Source organism: Scleropages formosus, chromosome 1, assembly GCF_900964775.1.
Source record: "Scleropages formosus chromosome 1, fSclFor1.1, whole genome shotgun sequence".
In the NCBI taxonomy this organism is placed as follows: Eukaryota; Metazoa; Chordata; class Actinopteri; order Osteoglossiformes; family Osteoglossidae; genus Scleropages; species Scleropages formosus.
Window position 1 is genome coordinate 44094063 of NC_041806.1, and position 19837 is coordinate 44113899.

General features: G+C 39.0%; 1 protein-coding gene across 4 annotated transcripts in view; it reads right to left on the reverse strand.

The window, feature by feature from the left end:
• The window catches only part of ptprk (protein tyrosine phosphatase receptor type K), a 119413-nt gene that overhangs the window by 67051 nt on the left and 32525 nt on the right, over window positions 1–19837 (reverse strand). For all 4 annotated transcript variants that reach the window (XM_018742471.2, XM_018742469.2, XM_018742470.2 and 1 more), the window contains exon 3: window positions 10087–10358. In XM_018742471.2, the coding sequence (XP_018597987.1) occupies window positions 10087–10358 (272 nt within the window). The remainder of the gene's footprint in view (window positions 1–10086; window positions 10359–19837) is intronic.

A 19837-nucleotide genomic window follows, 5' to 3' on the forward strand; every position in this document is an offset into this window, starting at 1 on the left:
CTTTCTCAATAGTATAATAGCAGAGCTCTACAGGGTATAACTATTTTCAGTTACTTCACCTTACTGCCACAGGACCCCAGCCCATCTTTCACAAATAAGTTCCGTTAAAAGCGAAAACTGGTTTTACGGATGTTTGAAAACTGCGGAACACACACTACATGTTGCCTCTGTCTCCATGTAAATCAATTCATACGCTATTTAAAAAGAGTCTTCCATCGGCTGCCGTGACAAAGAATCAAAGAACAGAGAACTGAACTGTGTCGTATGCAGAAGCTCAGCATCTGCAGCGCTCTCTGCAGAAACCCATCCCCCCCCATCGCCCATGATTTAATTGCTTAATGCCCCGATCAGTGCAAAAGTCACTTCCAATGGCTCACATCTGGAAGTGCACAGAATGGGGACGTTTGCCAAAACTTGGAAAGTAGTGAAAAACATCATTACTGCAGCACCACTCCCACAAAAAAAAAACAATAATAAATGGAGAGACACAATATTAAAAGACTACATTCATATCGGATTTCACATGCCATTATCCGAAATGCTGAGGGAGTGAAATTTCCTGTAATTAGTTCCCCCAGAAGGACAACGTCAGGCTATTAATCATAAAATTGACTTCAGGAAACGATATGGGGAAGTGGAAAATGGGACATGAAACTGAATTTTTGCATCAACTTTACATGCTGCACTTCAAGAGAAAAACTAAGAGCAAATGTGTATCTTGATTATAACATCCAGGCCTTGCATATTTTGTTGGTGATGCATAACATGTGATTAGGACCATATTTTGAAAATTATTGGAAGTCAGAGACGGCAGCATGCGTGTAAATCATGCAGTCAAACTTATTTTGGAAAATAAATCTTCACTGGTCACTTGGTGAATTCTCTCCACTCGTCACATTCAGAAAGCAGAAAAAGACAACTTGTAAGTAGCTTCAATATTTAGCAGCCCAGCATAATATCTCTGTGATGCTAGGGTGGAAACAGGCAGCTCTCTGTAAATATATAATGAAGTTTCCTACTTTAAACATTTCTTTCCTGTTTTTTTTTTTGCATACACAACCTAGCCGTGATCCACAATCTGAAGTTTGTTCTCATGCACTCTATTTGCCAGTGTCACCATCCACCCTCCTGTATAAACAGGACATATGTTAGGGTATCATTGGAGAAAATGTCAGCTTAATGAATAAAAAATAATATTCGTGAAGACAGTGTTTGACAGTCTGCTGCCAAACTTCTCCAACAATGTGATTGTAGTTCTGGTCATCTGCAAACACACCAGGTCACTAACATTATTATTACTTAATAATTTAGCTCATACTTTCTCCAATTTTGACTTACAATGTTGGCTTTGTATACTAAGCTATGTAAAATAATTTTCTCATCTACACGGTTGGTTACTTTTGCATCAATTCATGCTAACCTTCATCAAGGGTATTACAGTAAGAGGAGGATGATCCAACCCAGGTGTTCCAACTGTAAAACAACACTGACTGCTACCTGCTCTCCTTGGTTTGAGGTTACCTACTTTTATCTGTAAAACACTATAAATAGCAAAAAATTAAAGATGATTTGTCTTTATTTACTGTATATATAATTTGTGGCACAGTCAAAGCAACTGCTGTAATATACAAAAAGTCATTTGCAAAGACAAAAGTTTTTTTTTTTTTTTTTTTTAATTAAAGCTTCTGTAATTGGCCTCAATAACTGTCAAAGGACACTAGGACACCCTCAAGTTGCTTCCAGTCATCCTAATCCATTCCCAATGACACTGATGTCCAAAATTCATTAGTCACCACCTCCTAAGCATATCCAGTCATTTCACATAAGGCTAAAAAATGTCTCCAGGAGGAAACAAAACTGAATGAATAAGTATGCAGCTCAGTGGGGTTAATGTTCATTTGTTTTGCCTATCTCAAGCAATTTAAGCCCATTCTAAGACTGTTTTCTTCTTTAACAAACAAAAAAGGAAAGCTCCTTAAATGGTGGTCTTGAGAGGGTGATGGTACTTTGCTTTTAGCTGAGACCCGTATCTAAAAGTGATCTCTCTAATGCCCGTGACATTTATACAACACGTCTTAAGTGAGCACTTTGTGAAAAAATGGAGATGAGCCGATTATAATGCAAATCTTTCAGAAGGCCACGTACTGCTGCCTCAAGCGAGGCCCACCACACCACGCCTATTCCATCTTCACTTTTCACTAATGACAGCTGAAAACAGCAGTAGCAAAAAATTACTTAAGAAAATGCATTTTTTTCCATTCAATAGCATTTTCACAAACAAGAAATATCTTGGTGGACAACAATTTAAATGGGTTCCTTAAGGAGAATGTATAGGAAAAAAAGCAAAAAAGCAGAGGGAGATTAAGGAGTTGAGGAGGCACACTAATATGCATGCATGTCCCTGCATTCTTGCAGTTCTTCCTACCTGGGACACCAGGGATGAGTTTACCATTGCTGGGATTTTTTAAACAAGGCTAGCAAAACTAAATTTTAAATTGTGACTGGTGTGACAACTCAGCAGAGCAATTATCTGAACTGTGGCAGTTCTTACAGAGGACCATAATGTCACCCAGACAAACACATCTAGTTCTTGCGAGCCCCTGAAAGGATCTGCTGCTGTCTGACAGCTTTAACTCTGCATCTAAATAAAGCAGCCAGTTTTCACAAAGAAATACTCCATGAGTAACATGGAGTACAACAGAAAGTAAGATAGGGACAGTAATAAATACAACTTCTACAACACATACACAGAAGTACAGATTTGGGAACCATAAGCATGTTGTCACACTAAATGTCTGTTCATGTCAGAGCTGCAGTCTCTTCAGCTGGTTTGTTCCTGCTGGATAATTGCCAATGTATAATATAAAATGTTGACCAAAAAATGTGCACCCATACCAGGCAGCATTCTCGAAAATTATCTAAGCAATCCACTAAAGGGTAAAAACCACAATCATCCCAATTCTGATTCACAATCTGGCCAAAAGGGCTGTACCCTAACCAAACCATCACCTGCTGATCAATACAAGAAAAATTTGACCCATTTTGAACAAAAAAAAAAAAAAAAGATTTTTTGAAAATGTTCAATCCTAAGAATTTAATAATTTTAACAGCACCCAAATATTCGAATGGGAAACATGTAAAAAACATTAATACACATTACTTACGAAAAGTATTCATTCAATACGTATGGAAGAGAAAGGTGAGGAACATCACAGAAAGAAAGCCACCCAACATGTCGAAGCACAGCAGGGTGGGAGGGCTCCGTTCATCTTGGAGCTCATGCTGCGCACATTCGTGGCTGCTGGGGACAGGGCCCTCTAAAGGAGTGAATGGGAGGCTGCGGTGTTGGAGTTGGAGGGATTCTTTTGGGTGGGGGTGTCATCTCAGGGATGGCAGATGGGTCTGGGTGAGCAAGGAATGGGGGCAGAACTCCCGTCTGTGATGACGGGGCCCAGCAGGCAGTGACTGCCATCACACAGGAAGTTGGGAGGTGGCAGTAGCAGTTGGGTGGTTGCGGGTTTGAGGGGGGTAGGGCCAATCCCCATGCCCCCATTCACCCCATAGCTGGAATGCGATTGTGCTAATCAGGTGTGTGGCGCGGGTACAGCCAGAGTTCAGATTAGGTAACAGCCCAGCACCTTCCATGCAGAATCAGGCTCTCTCACTTGTGGAAAAGAATAGGAAAATACCTGAGTGGTGAGTTCTCTCAGAATACAAAGAAAAGAAAATGATTCAACATCTCTGGTATGTAAGGGTTATGAAAACATGTTCTCCACCCTACTTTACACTTATACAGTTATCCACAGCACTTAAAGACCACAGCAGCACACTCAATTCCTGCCTCCAGATACATGAACTTTAATAAAAACTACTGATGTGAATCCACATTTGGTATCCTGAAAACAAATCAATAACAATCATTTAAGTCCTCACTTTTTCCTCACGCTAGCTGTAAAAACAATTATGTTCCTGCAGTAGATTATTATGGCATAATAAAGGGAAACGACTTATTTGGAATTAAGATGTTATGCATGAAACCTTACTTAATGGAATAAAAACTGCATGGCATAAGACCAGTGTTACAAAGAAGTCTCCACATAAGACTTGTTTAGGAATGTCAAATGAAAACAGCTATTTCACAATGCAGGGCTTATAAAGTAATGTTTGTTTCTGTCTTTGCCAGACTGACAGCAGGGAGCTGTCACTTTGCAATCAAAGGACTTGGGTTCAAATCTAACCTTTGCTGTAGTACCACTGATCAAATTACGTACTCTGAATTGCTGCAGTAATTACCCAGTTGTAGAAATAGGTAAAACAGTTAGCGGCTTACTGTGCAAACCTAAAATTGAGACGCTTTAATGAAAAAAGAAAAGGATAATTTATATTATAAAAAAGCTGTTATTTGACAGCTGAAGAGGAACTATTAAATGAATGAACTCATTTATCAGTACGAAAACAACAACACGCTGCACAAAGGTACAGCAGAAGTACACATCTCTGTAGGGTGCGTTAGTGTGTAAGAGGAGAAGGAAGGGGGTGTGTTACTCACATCAAGGCAAGCGCAAACCCTCTCCTAATTTTCCATCTCTGCACTGGAATATCCCCCAGGTAGAGAGGCGCTAGCCGTGCCTGGTGTTGATTACAGCCTTCAAAGGGCCCAGTCTACTGTACATGCTAAAATTCAATTAGCAAGTGGATTTCAGTTCAAAGTTTCGATCAAGGACTTGAGCTGATGCAGCCTGCAAGAACCCCTCTGAGGACCAGACCACCCAGCACCCCACCTCCCAACACACATCCTCAACCCCCACCCATATGTGCCTGGCACTTAGATTGCTGCCACTCTGTCATTTCACCTGTCACAGCCCCTAGATGGGGGGGAACCCTATGTTTGTCTGCCATTTGCATTTATTCTGTGGATCATTACCACTGCACAGCCAAGTAAATACTGTCAGAAAAAGGCAACAATTGATATAAATGTGACGAGGTAAACATCTTTTTATTTCCCCGGGAGAAGCGGAGAAACGTTATTCATCATTTATAGGGTAACGCAAAGCGAAATGCTTCCTTTAAAAAAAAAAAAAAAAAAAATACAAACTCTTCTCCCCCTTTGGCTGCCAACACATGAAGACTAGGTCTCCAAGACATACAACACAAATTTAGACTCCGCTGATGCTTCACAGACTTAATATCTGCACTGTATCAGAACTCCAACTGAACGTATCAGTTAATCAAATTCAATGTATCGATTCAGCCAAGCAGTTGCTCCAGATGCCACATGATGCTAAAGGAATACACCACATATTGCACTTTCAAACAAGGCAGCAACAATTTATACACACAAAGTACATCAAATTATTAAATGCACAGCTTCTCCTTTTCTCTCATTATGACTGAAAATTAAATGCATCTCGCAGGGTAATAACAAAGAATGCAACAGAGGAGGAGGAGTTGTTTTTTCTTTTTTTTTTTGCAGATTGAATGAAGGACCTCAAGGAGGCCAAAACTATAGGTGTGAAAGTCACAAAGGCAATACAACTCCACAAAAGTGTTCAAACAATGAGGACCTTGATTGTCGGTTTTTGACTCCACAAAGAGTCTTACCACCATGTATTTGTTGATTCAGTCTGCAGTGTCAAAAAAACAAACCTCAAGAGGGGTAAACTTTAACATAAAAATATAATGGACAATTTTAACAGAATTACTTTTGATTACATTGCACTTACATTTGCTCATTGAGCGGATTCATTTCTCAAAGTAACAGAACTCACAGTAAACTAAAGAGCATTTCACTATATGTGAAGAGCTTTAGATGTAGACATGGAATTGTCAAAACACCATTACCTTTTCCCGATGCTACCGTTTTTTACACTACACAAGTAGCTGCCTACAGAAATACGATGATTGTGATAGATAGTGTGATGCAAATTATAAAGCTGTTAAGAGGTCAGGAGAGAAATGTGTCCAAAGAAGATGTTTTTTGAGACCCTTCTTCAATGCTGGAAGGGATTCAGCAGTTTTCAAGAAAAACATCTAGTACTATATATGGGTCCTAATTCTTTATAACCTGTGATACAAGAGAAAACCTTTTTTTTTTTTTTTTTTTTTGGGGGGGGGGTGTTATACTCTCAGCTACTATCCCAATTACAAGACAAGCACCCCAGTTATGTCTTAATTTTTTGCTAATTTGACTCTTTTTAAAGCCACAAAATAAGTAGGAGAATAAATGGAATACAAATGAACAACAAACATGTAAAATCTTGAGTAAATTGGAGATGGCCTGCCACACACTGCTAACATGCTGGCCCTGGTTTCCTGTTGATTAGCCCCCCCACAAAAAAGCAAAGGAGAGCAAGTATTAATTTTGAAGACTTCTCTCAGAAATGACACTTAATCCCTCGCGCAATTGGCGCTATCTACGGTGTTTGAACTTCCTTGTAGCTCTACAGATGTATTCCTGTCACATCTGCATTGAGACGCAATCATGAGACAAGTAATTTCTCTTCACTTGAGGGAAGGGGTGGGTGAAGTCAGGGCCGTGAGCCAACCTGAATGGTGTCATGTACCTGGAGTTTTTCCCTTGCCAAACATGGCACTGTGTCCACAAACCTAGAAGTCTTACCCACAGGCCCTCCTCTAATTGCAGTATCCTTACATATCGATTTGTCTTTTCAACACTCACACCAGTAATTCTCTAGAGCAAAGCAAGGAACAGCATCTGTTGTTCAGGTTTCCTCAGAGGAAAATCACCACATTTTAAAATCCCATGAGAGCCTGTGGCTGAAATGCACTTTCACTGAGAGAACATAACATGGAAACTGAAAATGTTCAACTAACAAAAAAAACAGAAAATCAATTACAGGTGCTCTACTATTATTTTTTACAGAAACAGTTCAAAATGTTTATCAGCCCTTCAACTGGACCTGACCTTCTCCAGTAATCCTGCTGATATGAGCCATTAAGTAGCATGCGGAAAGACACAACACTAAATGTTTAACAAACCCTTGGTCTTGATGGGTTTTCATGACATGTAGCCACTGAAACCAATAAACCATACTATGATCTGAAGATTTTACGAAGGAAAAAAAAACATAACTTAATTTTACTTATATTTCCAAAACCACAAAGGGATTAAAGCCAGAGATCTGAACCAAATTCAAAAAATGTTGGTTACCAGAAGGCATCCTTAAACTAGATACTTTGCTTTAATTATCTGGCAATTAGCTTGACTACTATAGTGAAGGAATAGCCAATCCAAGGCAGTTCTCCCTTCCTCCTGTATATCCACCACTATGCCTAAGAACTTAAATATGAATATCAAAATTGTTTTCCATGGTTGATGGAAAGGCAAAAAAGTTACTGATACCTCCAACACTCTAGATATCGCATAAAACCACCAAATTGAGGCCAAATCCTGAAAAATATGCAGGTTGCATAGCTCTTACCGTGGCCACTTCAGACTAAAAACTTGCTCCAGTAAAAATTACATATCTGTACAAATGATTAAATCTGTGCAAGCAGCTTATCATCTTCAGTCACTTTTGGGGGGGAGTGTCAAATAAATAAATAAATAAATAAATAAATCCAAACATTTTTATAAATGACATGTTCAAATCTGGCACATAAAATTAAAAAACTACAAAAACAGTTTTAAAAAGAACCTACCTGGTTGATCATGTGTATGTAAACATTCACTGCACCAATTAGTCACACAATGGGCTGTGACCTTTGACTCACGAAGGGTAGGAGAATAGCAACATGCTAAAGAAATCATACAAATATCATCTGGCAGGAGAAGAAAAGCAGAACAAATCCTTAAACTCAGAGCACATTAATAAAGAATCTAAAGGAAAGGGCCTAGTGATTAGCAATTTACCAAGCTTCCAGCTTTCTAGCGCTGAAGACGAGCCAGCATCGTCAACTTTGATGGCTTCCACTTTTATCCACAAAGAGACACACTGAATATTTTAATTACATTTTCAGTCCATCACAACAAATATACTGCCACAGCATCCAGATCAGTATAAACAGCACAGTTCAGACTTGTTATGCCATCCTAACTGCTCACTTTCTCAGTCCAAAAGATAAAAACACCCGTACGTGGCAGCCTAAAGGATAAATTTTCTTAAGACAGCTTTCCTCTCCAACGACCACCCCTAGGGCTGACACTTCAGGCTTGCTGAGAGCAAAGTGTCATCAAACCACCTTTGAAGGGGGCAGCATAACTCAACACTCCAAATTCCTGGCCAAGACCGATATTCCACACAGGGAATACTCGCTTCGACTCTTATTTAATACCTAGAAAGTCATTATAGCACTTGTGCTTTGGGTAAGAAATTACAGCAATGGCACAGCTGGCATTTAAGATACGGTGCCTTGTAGACTTGGTCTGTAAACACTGTACCAGTTGCACATTGCATTCATATTTATAATTTTCTAAACATTTATTTTCTTCCATTCAATTACTTTCACGATTGATTTCCTCCTGGCCTCTTGAGACCCAAATTAAGACTTCTTATTATAAAGTGTCCTCTGTATAGAAAGATTATAGATTTTTTTCATAACTGCAACTCATTCAGCATCTCTCCAACAGCCTCAAAGGACATAATGATACAATAACCCAAATAAATGCTGAGAGTGGCATGCAATGAATACTGTAACTGCTGTTATTTTTTAAGTGAATTACATTTTTCAATGGCTAATAACAGCCTTAAGTGCAGGTTTTTTGCAGCTGCTGTGGTCAACCTACAGTAAAAAGTTGCAAAAAAAAGCTGACTGGAGAAAATGCCTTATCGCATGGGTGTCCAAAGTAAGCCCCCCTTTCACGTAATTCAGAGTTCAAGAACATTCGTAAATTATTAGTATATATCTACCACAAATATTATGGTTTATTAAATCACATGGTAATAGAAATGCATTGACATACACTGCATGTCTTGTCAGTATGAGTGACAGAACAGAAGACGGTATTATTATTGGAGACCTGTTGTCCCCAATCAGTGGCTCAGTTGGAGTCTGATCGCTGCGATCAGCTTCACCTCAGTCATCCTCAGTGGCCGTAGTTCTGTTTGGCACAGACAGTTTTTGCATGCTGTGATTTTATCACTTAACTCTTTTACAGCAATTTATTTGCTCCTTGTTCATATTGATATTTACTTTAAGTTGAGGGCAGAACATGGCTTCCAAATGGTGAAAGTTTCACAAATGTAGGACATGTCGATGGACAAACTTTCACTTATTTATTGAAATGAGGAACAAGCCAGACTGTTTGATTTGCAATGAAGCAGTTTCAGCTGTAACGGAATAAAACCACTAAAAACATTATGACACAAATATGCATCTACATTTGACAGATTTCAAGTCCAATTTTGTGAAATGAAGGTATCCAAACTAAAAGAGCATGTCTCCCCAGTCAGAATCTCTGCTCACAGCAAGGTGTGCTGCAGCTGAAATTATCACCAGAAAATCAAAATCACTTTCAGACTGCGAATTTGTAAAGAATGTTTTGAGCGAGTTGCTGATATAGTACGTCCTGAGGGGAAAAAAATTTCAGTTTGCTAAAATAATCTTACTGCAACAGACTATGGTTCATCGTATTGAGGAGTTGACCATTAGTGTTGACCACAGGTTAAAAACAAAAGGTTATAATTTTACTGTATTATTTCTGTTAGACTCACTATCCTCAAATGGCTATCCAAGTCAGTGTCTGAAACCTGTGCAGAAAGCACATGGTACAAGGCAATAGAGTGCACACTCTGGACTGGACACCAGTCCAGTTCTGTATTAATACTAGAGAATATTCACCTATATATCAGATAAATGACATTGAAATGTCTCATTAAAGCAGGTAATGCATTTAAAATTGCCGCATTAAACTAGTCCATAATAAACATATGACTTCCCAGTATATCTCATCCCCCCCCCCCATTTAGACATTCAATATTCTGTATAGACCAGTGATTTTTGCATGGGTGGCCTTAGAACCAGTTCAAAATAATGATCGCAGCTCTTAGTTAAAAAAGCTTGAACATCCCTGCCTTAATGTATGTGGCACGTTTTTGACCATGCTGCAATGAGTTTGAGCCGTACCTGGTACTCGTTGGGCCAGAATGTGCTCACGGCTAGTTCTGCTCGAAGCCAGTCCTTCCCAGTGTAACTGGTCACATTCCAGATGGGATTAGCCAGCGGTCCCTTGTTTACTTTGACTAAGACGTTGAGCGTCCCAGGGCTAGATCCACCCTGGGAGTACAGCAGGTAATTGAAGTCGATGCAGTGGGTGTCGTTCTCTTTCATCACTGGAAGTTGAATGCGAGCCTTCTCCCCAGCATCATGTTGCGAGGTGTCCACCATCATGTAGGAACCTAAGGGTATATTGGGGTGAGAATCATTCAAAAAGGACCATCTTTGCCAACCGTCTCAAAACCGAAGCCAAGCAACTTTTCATCAGAAAGAGTACAAAACTGCAAGAATATTATCCCTGAGTTCCAAAACCAGCATCAACATACACAAAGTTTCTATCTTAAGAGCTCTAATTTTTTTTTTACAGATAAAAAAACATTTATTATTTACCATTTCCTCCTGAAATCAACATTAGTCCTGCACGAGCTACTCAAGTCATTTTAATTGGGCCCAATAAATGGCAGATCCAATATCACCATGTGTGTGCCAAAAATCTGAAGGTGATTGGAATTCATTGCATTTATGTGTCAGCCCTAAAGCAGGACATGAGGCATGGCCATGGACAGATTTTACAGCCATTTGTCACGAAGACAGTACATCTGTTCTCTCTCTTCAGTGCTGGCAGAGCTGTGGAAAACAAATTCAGTTCTGTATTGCCTCCACTTCACTAGTTAACAACATTTTGACCCGCAGACAAACTCCAGGCTATCATTACACATCACTGGGAGAAAGAAAGAAGAAAAAAAAAAAAAAAAAAACCCACACTGGAACTAGAGCTGAAATCAGCATGAAACCATTGCCAGCATAGTTAGCTGACAATTTCATTTTTTGTTTGGATGTTTACTTCGAAATTTTAGAAAAAGCATTAAGCAACGGAGGACCAGGTTTTGATTTATGTGGAAATCAACTGCTTTGTCCTCACCCCCCCCCCCCCAAACTCAACATGCCTTTGGAAGTTGCCGATTACTTTAACAATTAACAGCAAAGCACCATGGCTCCAAGCAGCACAACAGCTTTAAAAAGGCAAAAACTTTCAAAGTAGACTTTCCAACAAATGGAAAAAATAATAAATAACAGCTCGGTTGTCTATCAGCAAAGTGATGCTTGGTGTGTCGGGGGGGGGGGGGGGGGGGCTTTAAAAGACAGAACAAAAGGCAAATTACTGAAGACTCTCATTCCCAGTTCCACCCAGACCCACCCATTTCTCATCAAGGTAGAAAATAAGCATGAGGTCTGTGTGTGGATGGAGGGGGCTGGGGGGGTTCTCCAAACATGCATTAGTCCTTTGTTGGGAGAGACCATCAAGCTGTCAGGCAGAAAACACAAAAGAATGGTAGCAGAACTAAAGCCAAAAGCTTTTGGCAATTCTATTATATACATCATTGGCATTGTTTACTTTCTGTCTCCACAAAGCTCAAACAAAAGAATTTCAAAGCTGAACAAAATCTATGCCTCTTTTTTTGTTCATTTGGAAAAGCCTTGGACTTTGTAACAAGGTGGAAATTATGCAGCTGTAATGATAGAAATGGAATGCTGAAAATCATGGGTCAAAACGCCAGGGGGGAAAGATTTTTTTGTTTCACTTAGCACACAGCAAATGTTTAACCCATAAGTACATTGTATTTACATAAAAATAAATATAGCATAAACAGTCTAAAATGTTTAGTACACACAAAACATAATAATTACTATAGTAATAGAATAACCATAAAATATTTTCCTTATTCAATAACAGTGCAATCCCACTTCTGAAAAACTTTGATCATTTCAGGCAGATTAACATTAATTCAACTGCAGGAAGCAATACTAGGATCTACTTCCATAGCGCTGCAACTCATCTGGCAGCAAGAGATGAAGAATCTGCATAATAAAAGCTGTCTCCTCTCCATCTCACCCCACCCCAAACATCACTAGGTTTACCCCTGTGGCTCTGCCTCTCATCAACTGTTGGGTAAACAAGTTTTCAGTTTAACACTTACATCCCTGGGAGGTGAAAGGTCAGGGCTTAGCTGGAGCCTCATAAGTGACCAGATGGTAGACACAAGGACTGCTTGACACTTGAGAGAACCCCAATATCTAAAGCCAACTCATGCCACTATCTTTCTAGTTGTCTCTTGAGCTCATGTTTAAATTCATTCATTTAGCAGACACTTTCTCCTAAGTGACACAAAATGATTATTAACTAATATTTAGCCAACAGCTTTGTCCAAGAAGACTTACAATGTTACATTAAGCTTCCGACAATCATTCATCCATTTTTACAGCAAAATAATCTAACACACTCATTCATTCACACATACAAAATGGACAGTTTAGATTCACCAACTAACTTAAAACACATCTTTAGACTGCAGGGGGATGACTGGAGCAGATAACCCAAACCAACAGACTCTACACATGTACATTCATTTGACTGATGCTTTTTTCCAAAGCAACTTACAATGTCAAACCACTTACAGTTATTTGCCCATTTATACAGCTGGGTAATTTTTACCTTACCAATATAGGATAAGTACTTTGCTCAGGGGTAGTACAGGTGGATGTGGGATTGGAACCTGTGACCTTTGGGTTCAAAGTCAGCAGTTATAACTGCTATACTACCAGCTGCCCCATACAAAAGCAAAAGAACTAATGGCAATTGCCCAGGTGCTGTGAGGTACCAGCAATGGATCATTCCCTGTTTAAACTACATTGTTGCAGAAATGGCACTCCTGTAACAGACTGCACAGAAATATCCAGGACAAAAAGAATTCTGTAAAGCTGGGGGGGAACTGCACAAATGTCTTACAATTATTCATTCGTTCATCTAACACTTGACATAAAACATTAATTTTACATACTAAGCTACGTAGTTATTTACTGGCATCCAACTGGGTAATTTTAACTGTGTCAATTCAAGGTAAGTAATAATGTTACTACAGCAGGAGCAGGGATGCAAATCCAGGACCTCTGACTGCAAGGCAGTGGCTTTAATCATTACTCTGCATGCTGCCTCCAGTATGTGAGACATTTGTTTTTATTTATACTCATCCCTCAGTTAAAATGGTTAATACAGTCCATGAAATCACCCTGTTAGGCAAATTCACACTGAAGTAAAGAGATTATGGGGAGAAAAAGAAAAATGAACTGATTCCTGAACAAAAATGTTTCACGTAAAAAGAAAGAACCAAAATAAAAGGCATTTTTACGCATGGCAACAACATAGTTTGTAATATCTGTAACAAAGTTTTTTTTTTTTTTTTTTTTAAACATTATTCTTTCTTTCACTCACTCATCAGTAAACACTTGTTCAGTGAGGAGCCAGAGTGGTCCAGAGTCTACCAACCAAGGACAAGGTGTGAGGCGCACACACACCTTCTATAGGACATAATATGCTGAATGGAGACACTTTGGCATTTTGGCTCATGGATGTTTACGGTATAAGAAAAAAAAATAAAAAAATTCTCAGTAACACCTATGTCACCCTGCGAAACATACAGACACTATGCTCTGCTGCTAACAACTGGTTGACTCGATGATTGTCATTTGATCACAAGCTTTATGTTTTATTTACCCTGGTGTAAGGGTATTCGTGTTATTAAAGATGTTTAAATTATCTTGGCATGTGTGCTCTCGGCAGCATGAAGTGACGAGAGTGGAGGGCCTTGAGTTTATTTAATTGTTCACCAGCATTAGGAGGCCGTGAGATCCTGAGAATGAGACCAGGCAGAAAATGTTGAAAACCAAAGAAAAGCTGTTTCACAGACCTTTCTTTATCCAGTCTGTTTTCACCAGTCAGAGTCGCCTTAGGTAACATGAATAAAACAAGTTTTACACACACCATAACTCCTACCTCAGCCCCCCTCTCGCAAAGAACACAATGATTTACATAAGAGTTACAGGTTTATAGTTTACTTCTACATGGACTCCAAGTAACAGGGATCAAACCCCTCCCTCCTGCTGTAGAAGCCTGGAGAAAGGTACTTACCCTGAGTTGAAACATTAAAATGTCTAGCATTTAAAATATTAAAAAACATAGTTGGACAACACAAAAGCACAAGGTGTGAGGTCCTTAATTTTCTTAAATGTTCCCATGAGTTTTTGTTCCACGTTTACTTTGTTGCTGTTGTGTTGAATGACCACACTCAACAACCAAGGACTGGAGTGTTGCGGCCTGTGGATCTGTATGGGGTTGGGTGCAAGTGTGCGGTTGAATTGCCTGTGACATCTTTGAAAAGAGCACGCAAAGCACTTTTATGGAAGCAAAGTAACTGTGTGACGGGCAAAATATTATACTAAACTTATAAGCATGTTGCATGGAAAATAAGATAAAAATTTCCACAAGCCACTGCAGCTATTTTTCACTGTACAAGACCCCATTATGTGAGGGCAGAGTATTTAAAACAACTTGCTCTAGAGAGTTTTCTTTCAAAAAAATAAATAAATTAAAAAAAACTAGCAAAACAGGCTGAGTTTGGATCCAGTCATTTAGACTGAGCAATCAAGCCAGCTTCCTAACTCAAAAGTGGAAAATTATAAATTAAACATGCTTTTTTGTTTTGCAGGAACAAACAGTTAAGTGACAATTTCCTATATAGTACTTACTATCCACCATAGCATGCAAACCACACAAAAAAGAAAGCTGTATCATCCCAGAATCCACAACAATCCATAACAGGAATCAGGCTTGATTCAGACCTTCATCACCCTCTTTAATCTGTCCTGTTTCTTTCAATTAACCCCATGTCAGATTAACACCACAAACATGATATTTACAAATGCAGTAAATGTTTTCTTTTGATATCCTCTAATAAAAATCAACTGGATTTCCAATCGCGATTAAAAAATCTTAAGTGCAAGTCTTTGATTATGGCCAGTTATCCAGTGCAAGTTCGCAAAACTTTGCAGAACACAGTAAGATTACAGTGAGCCTGGAAATACAAAAGGGAAGCAGGCTTCACAAAAATAAAAGGGTTCCTACACTTGGACGTACTAAATTAAAAATGTAAAAGAAAAGCAAATCGTTAAAAAAAAAAAAACAATCACAGCGTGTCTGAAAGTTAGTTGATAAAATACCATATTATAAGTGCAAACTACAAATCAAGGTTCTACCTGGTGCATCACATGTTCACAGCAGAGTTGCAATGATTAGGTTGAATGTGCTTCCAGTTTCTCAGTACTGGCATGTACCTAAACTGCACTGTGTCAAGAGAAAACACAAATCTGAATGTCACTGAAGAGAGCTAAGCAACAAGCCAAGGCCTAAGAGACCAGGTTGCACTGAAATCGCAAAAAGCTCAGAAAAGGAAGCATTGCATGATTGAAACAGATTTTTACTACTGAGAGAGAGAGAGACAGACAGAGAGACAGACAGACACATGTTTATTTGATGTGCTGGGATTATTCAAATACCATGACTGGCAACGATATCTAATCAGGAGTTGAAACTAATTACGGCACAACTTGGACTCAGCATTGGCTGCGCATGTGAGAGAACGGCGAGACAAATCCCGACTGTACCTGTGCAGCCCACTGATCTACAGGAAAACAGAGACGTGACAGCATCTGTCACTAAGTGCTCTTGAAGCACATTTTGGCAAAGGGGAAAAACTGAGAAAAAGTTAAGTACTGCAAAAGAATCATATTACAGCTACAGTATTTAAATGATTAGCTGTCAAGATTTAGAAAAAATTGTTTATTGAAACTATCATGTTCCAGAGAGTTCAAAAAGGTTTTTGAAAACACAGTAATGTCGCTTTATTGACTTGTACAGACACACCCCCTGCACCTTGCCAAACTAGGCACACCCAGTGATTCGCACTATGATAAATCTAGATACATCCAAGTATGCCTGTAGTCCCTGGTAAGGCATATCCATTGTAATCAGGCTGAAAGAACTTATAAAATTAAATACTTTTTATATGCACATGCTCAGATTCAAACTTTTTAAGATTAAAAAAAGACAACTGAAGCCAACTTTCTTGTGCTTTAGCCCACGGTGTAGGGAGTAGAACAAAGCGCAGCTGGTTGAGGTTCAAAAAGCTGCAGAAGACAGCATTTAAAGGAGAAAATTCCACATCTAGCCAGGTGGACCTTCATGACGCATGATATGTTCTAACAGCTCTGAATACAAGTCGCTTCGGTTTCTGTTGCAAAATGGTGCACTTGTACAAAATGTCGGCCAAACCAGACATGCCTGGTTTCACCAGATGGCTGTCACTGATCAGGGGCTGAGGCAAGAACCACAAGGCAGCACAAACATAAATCTTGGCTGATGTCAAGGATGGAAAGGTGAACGGTATCAATAGGAAAACGTTAACAGCAAAAAAGCAAAAAACTTGAGATTGGCCTTGTCCCAGGGTTATAAGTTTGTATAGCTAACCTGGCATTTTCCTCTGGAAAAGGCAATTTGCAAGTTGAAAAGTTGCTTTTGCTCCATTAACTGTAATGAACAACATCTATTTAGAATAAAAGAACCATTAAAAACAGGAAAAATCCTGCACAGGAAATTGGGTATCTGTGAAAGAGGATCAAAGTCTATATTTTCTTTCCAGCAGATGTTATTATAGGGTATTTAACATTTCACTCTTCTCAGCTGTACACATACAAGTTAATGTAAAATCACATTTTAATGAATTTAAATATTGAAAGATGCACTGAGTGAGCCTTAAAATTTTTTGCTATAGTTGTTACACAAGAAAGAGACCACAACTCCCTTGAGAGAGGGGGGAACACACACACACACACACACACACACAGCTCCTTTGGGACACACAGAGACACACAAAAATCACTATGATTGAACAAATAGTAGGTAGTTAAAGTATTAAGTGGAGAGGTAAAACAAAGTCCCATAGAGACTAGTGTTTGCAGTGACTAGAGTCCCCAGCTCTTTCTTTACAATGGAGAACAGTGACCTTTTCCCCTACAAGTGTCTACTGCGGGAAACCTACTGGAGCTGAAACAGGTCCAGCACACAGAGGTACTTCTGCTTGTAAAGTAACTAATTAAACTGTGTGGTAAACCCTGAACACCCCCCCCCCCCCCCCCCAACCGTTCTACCCCTATTAGGAACTTGAGACTTTCTGTATGCTTTAGAATATACATGGTGCTCCCATCATTTCCCCATGCCTTCTCCTGTTTTATGTTTATGCATATTTACTACAGAACCACCTCCAAAATGCTTGAGTAAAAGAGTTTCAGGCAGCCCACATGTACAAACGAATGCCTGAATCTCGCTCACTTCATCTTAACTCACAGCACAAAATACCCACGTTCATGACAGTCCCATTATTAAAGCTAGAAGTGTAGTAAAAATGAATGACTAACTACTAGCTACTGTCCTTCAAATAGGGAAAAAAAAAAAAAGGTTTGATCAGGAGCACTTGCGTTGCCCATTTTCAACAACTACAGGGATGTATAATCATTATTCTTTATGGAAAACCTGTACACACATAATGCATGGATTAAAACAGTAGTGTTTGTTTCCTATGTTTGACATTTTCTGCATCAGCAACAGATCCATGAATTGGTATCCATGACTCATAAAAACTTGTAAAGAAAGTTCTCTAATGAAGTTCTAATTCCACACTTCAAACGGCTAAATCAAACTGTGTTCAAAAAGAGAAAAAAAGTCCAACTCTAGCCAACTCTACACAAAAAACCCACAATCCAACTGCAGCGATAGGAAGTGAATTTTAAAAAAGCCTGTTTATTTGCTTTTATTAAAAATAAAGAGTATTTAAAAGCCTGCATTTGACATTTAAAGCTTTTAACAAAAGAAACTTTGCTTTTATTTCCGCCAACTGGAGTAGTACCAGGGGTACGAATAACGCAGGTATCTTGAGAAAATGAGAGGAATCTTTGAAGTCATTGTTCATGCCCTTCCTGCACCCACTCTTAAAGGCAGGAGAATATGAATAGGCATCTCAAACCCATATATCAAAATATTGCTGAGTTCCTAGCTTTGGTTATACTCAGAAGCGAGCTGCCCAGCTGTGGGTTACTGATGCAGGCGTGTGTCTGCTTAACTGGCAAAATGCGAATTACAGGCCGCTGTCACAGTCACGATGGCTCACGCGTGACTCAAGTTGCAGAGTCCGGCACAGCAGAGCAGACAACCTCTTTGTCCTGATGGAGTACAACACCTCCCCCCTTTGAAATTAAAACATCTTTTGTTACTGACTTTAACCATTTAGATTTACATTTATCCATCTGAACAATGTAGATTCATCCACAGACCAAAACACCTGGGAGACAGCAAACAAAAAATTAAACAGCTTGTCTCAAGGATATTCCACAATCTTCATAAGAACAATTCCAAAGAAACATGAAAGATTTTATAATGAATTAAGTTTGAGAGCAACATCTGTTTTTCAAAGAAAATAGTTAAGGCCCCTAAAAATGTGTTTTTAATTTTCCCAAAATCTTTAATATGCTTAAACACGTCAGGGAAAATGCCTTTCTGAGGTCTGTTTGGGCCGAGGTGAATATCTTGTAGAGCGCGCCGACCGCCTCTTCACAAGCATTAATGGGGACACAATCTCAAAAGTGCCGGCGACCTTTTCTGTTCTTTTGCATGATTAATTACCTAATATCTTATTAATTGGGAAGTTTAGCTGAAAGCAAAATGCTTTAATTTCCTACGCATATCATCCTGACTGAAAACAAGTGATTAAGCTGTGGGGAGAGGAAAGACCAAGGTCACACACATACCATGTCCCCACACACTTACCGAATATACTGCCTAGCCTGATCACTATCTAAATAATTTAATTGCTCTATATATGACAGTATCCTCAGCTGAATAGTGCTCCTTCTCAGCTAAGGACAAAGACATCTCCTCTGAAAATTGCAGAATCCCTTCAACAATGGGCTGAAGGTGTGGAATGAAGATAAAGTCTATTACCATTGGGACCTGAATGTCATGCCGGGTGCCTCTACACTTTCTCCAATTCACTCTGTTCTTCCATTTCTCTCCTGGGCTCAATGTACGGATTGATGAATTGTACCTCATGCAAGTTAGTTGTCGTACCTACATCCTATGCACTCCTCATATTATAGTTTTTTTTTTATATTTCATATATGTGTGTATGAATTAGAAGAGGGTATGTATATACACACACACCTTTAAAAAAAAAAAAAAAAACACTTTGCTGAATCACTGAAAATGTCAAGTATTTCATACAGTTGTGCTATATCTCAAAACCCATAGATGACATGAGGAACCTGCTTGCATGCAAGAAAGACTTATGAAGCAGCTGAAGAATTTTCAAAAAAAAAAAAAACATCTTACAATGTGACTTTTGTATAACAAACCACTTACAATGGTTCACACATTTGTAGATATGTGCAATTTTTCCTGCATCAATTCAGGGTAAAAATACCTTGATCAAGGGTACTACAGCAGCAGTAGGGATTTAAATCGTTTTATTGCAAGGCATTGTCAGTAACCACTATGCTGCTTGTAAAATTTAGCAGCTCCCATGGCATTTTAAACTGCTCACATTTTTTATCCACATAGAAACATATAGACACATACCCTTGTAAGAAAAGGGCCAGGATGATGAATTCCCACTTTTACCAAAATTATCTAACTGTCAATAGTAATAAATTTCTAGTAAGATACTTAAACCTTAACACCAATGACAGCCTCTGGAAGTTGTGTTCCATAGTACATTAC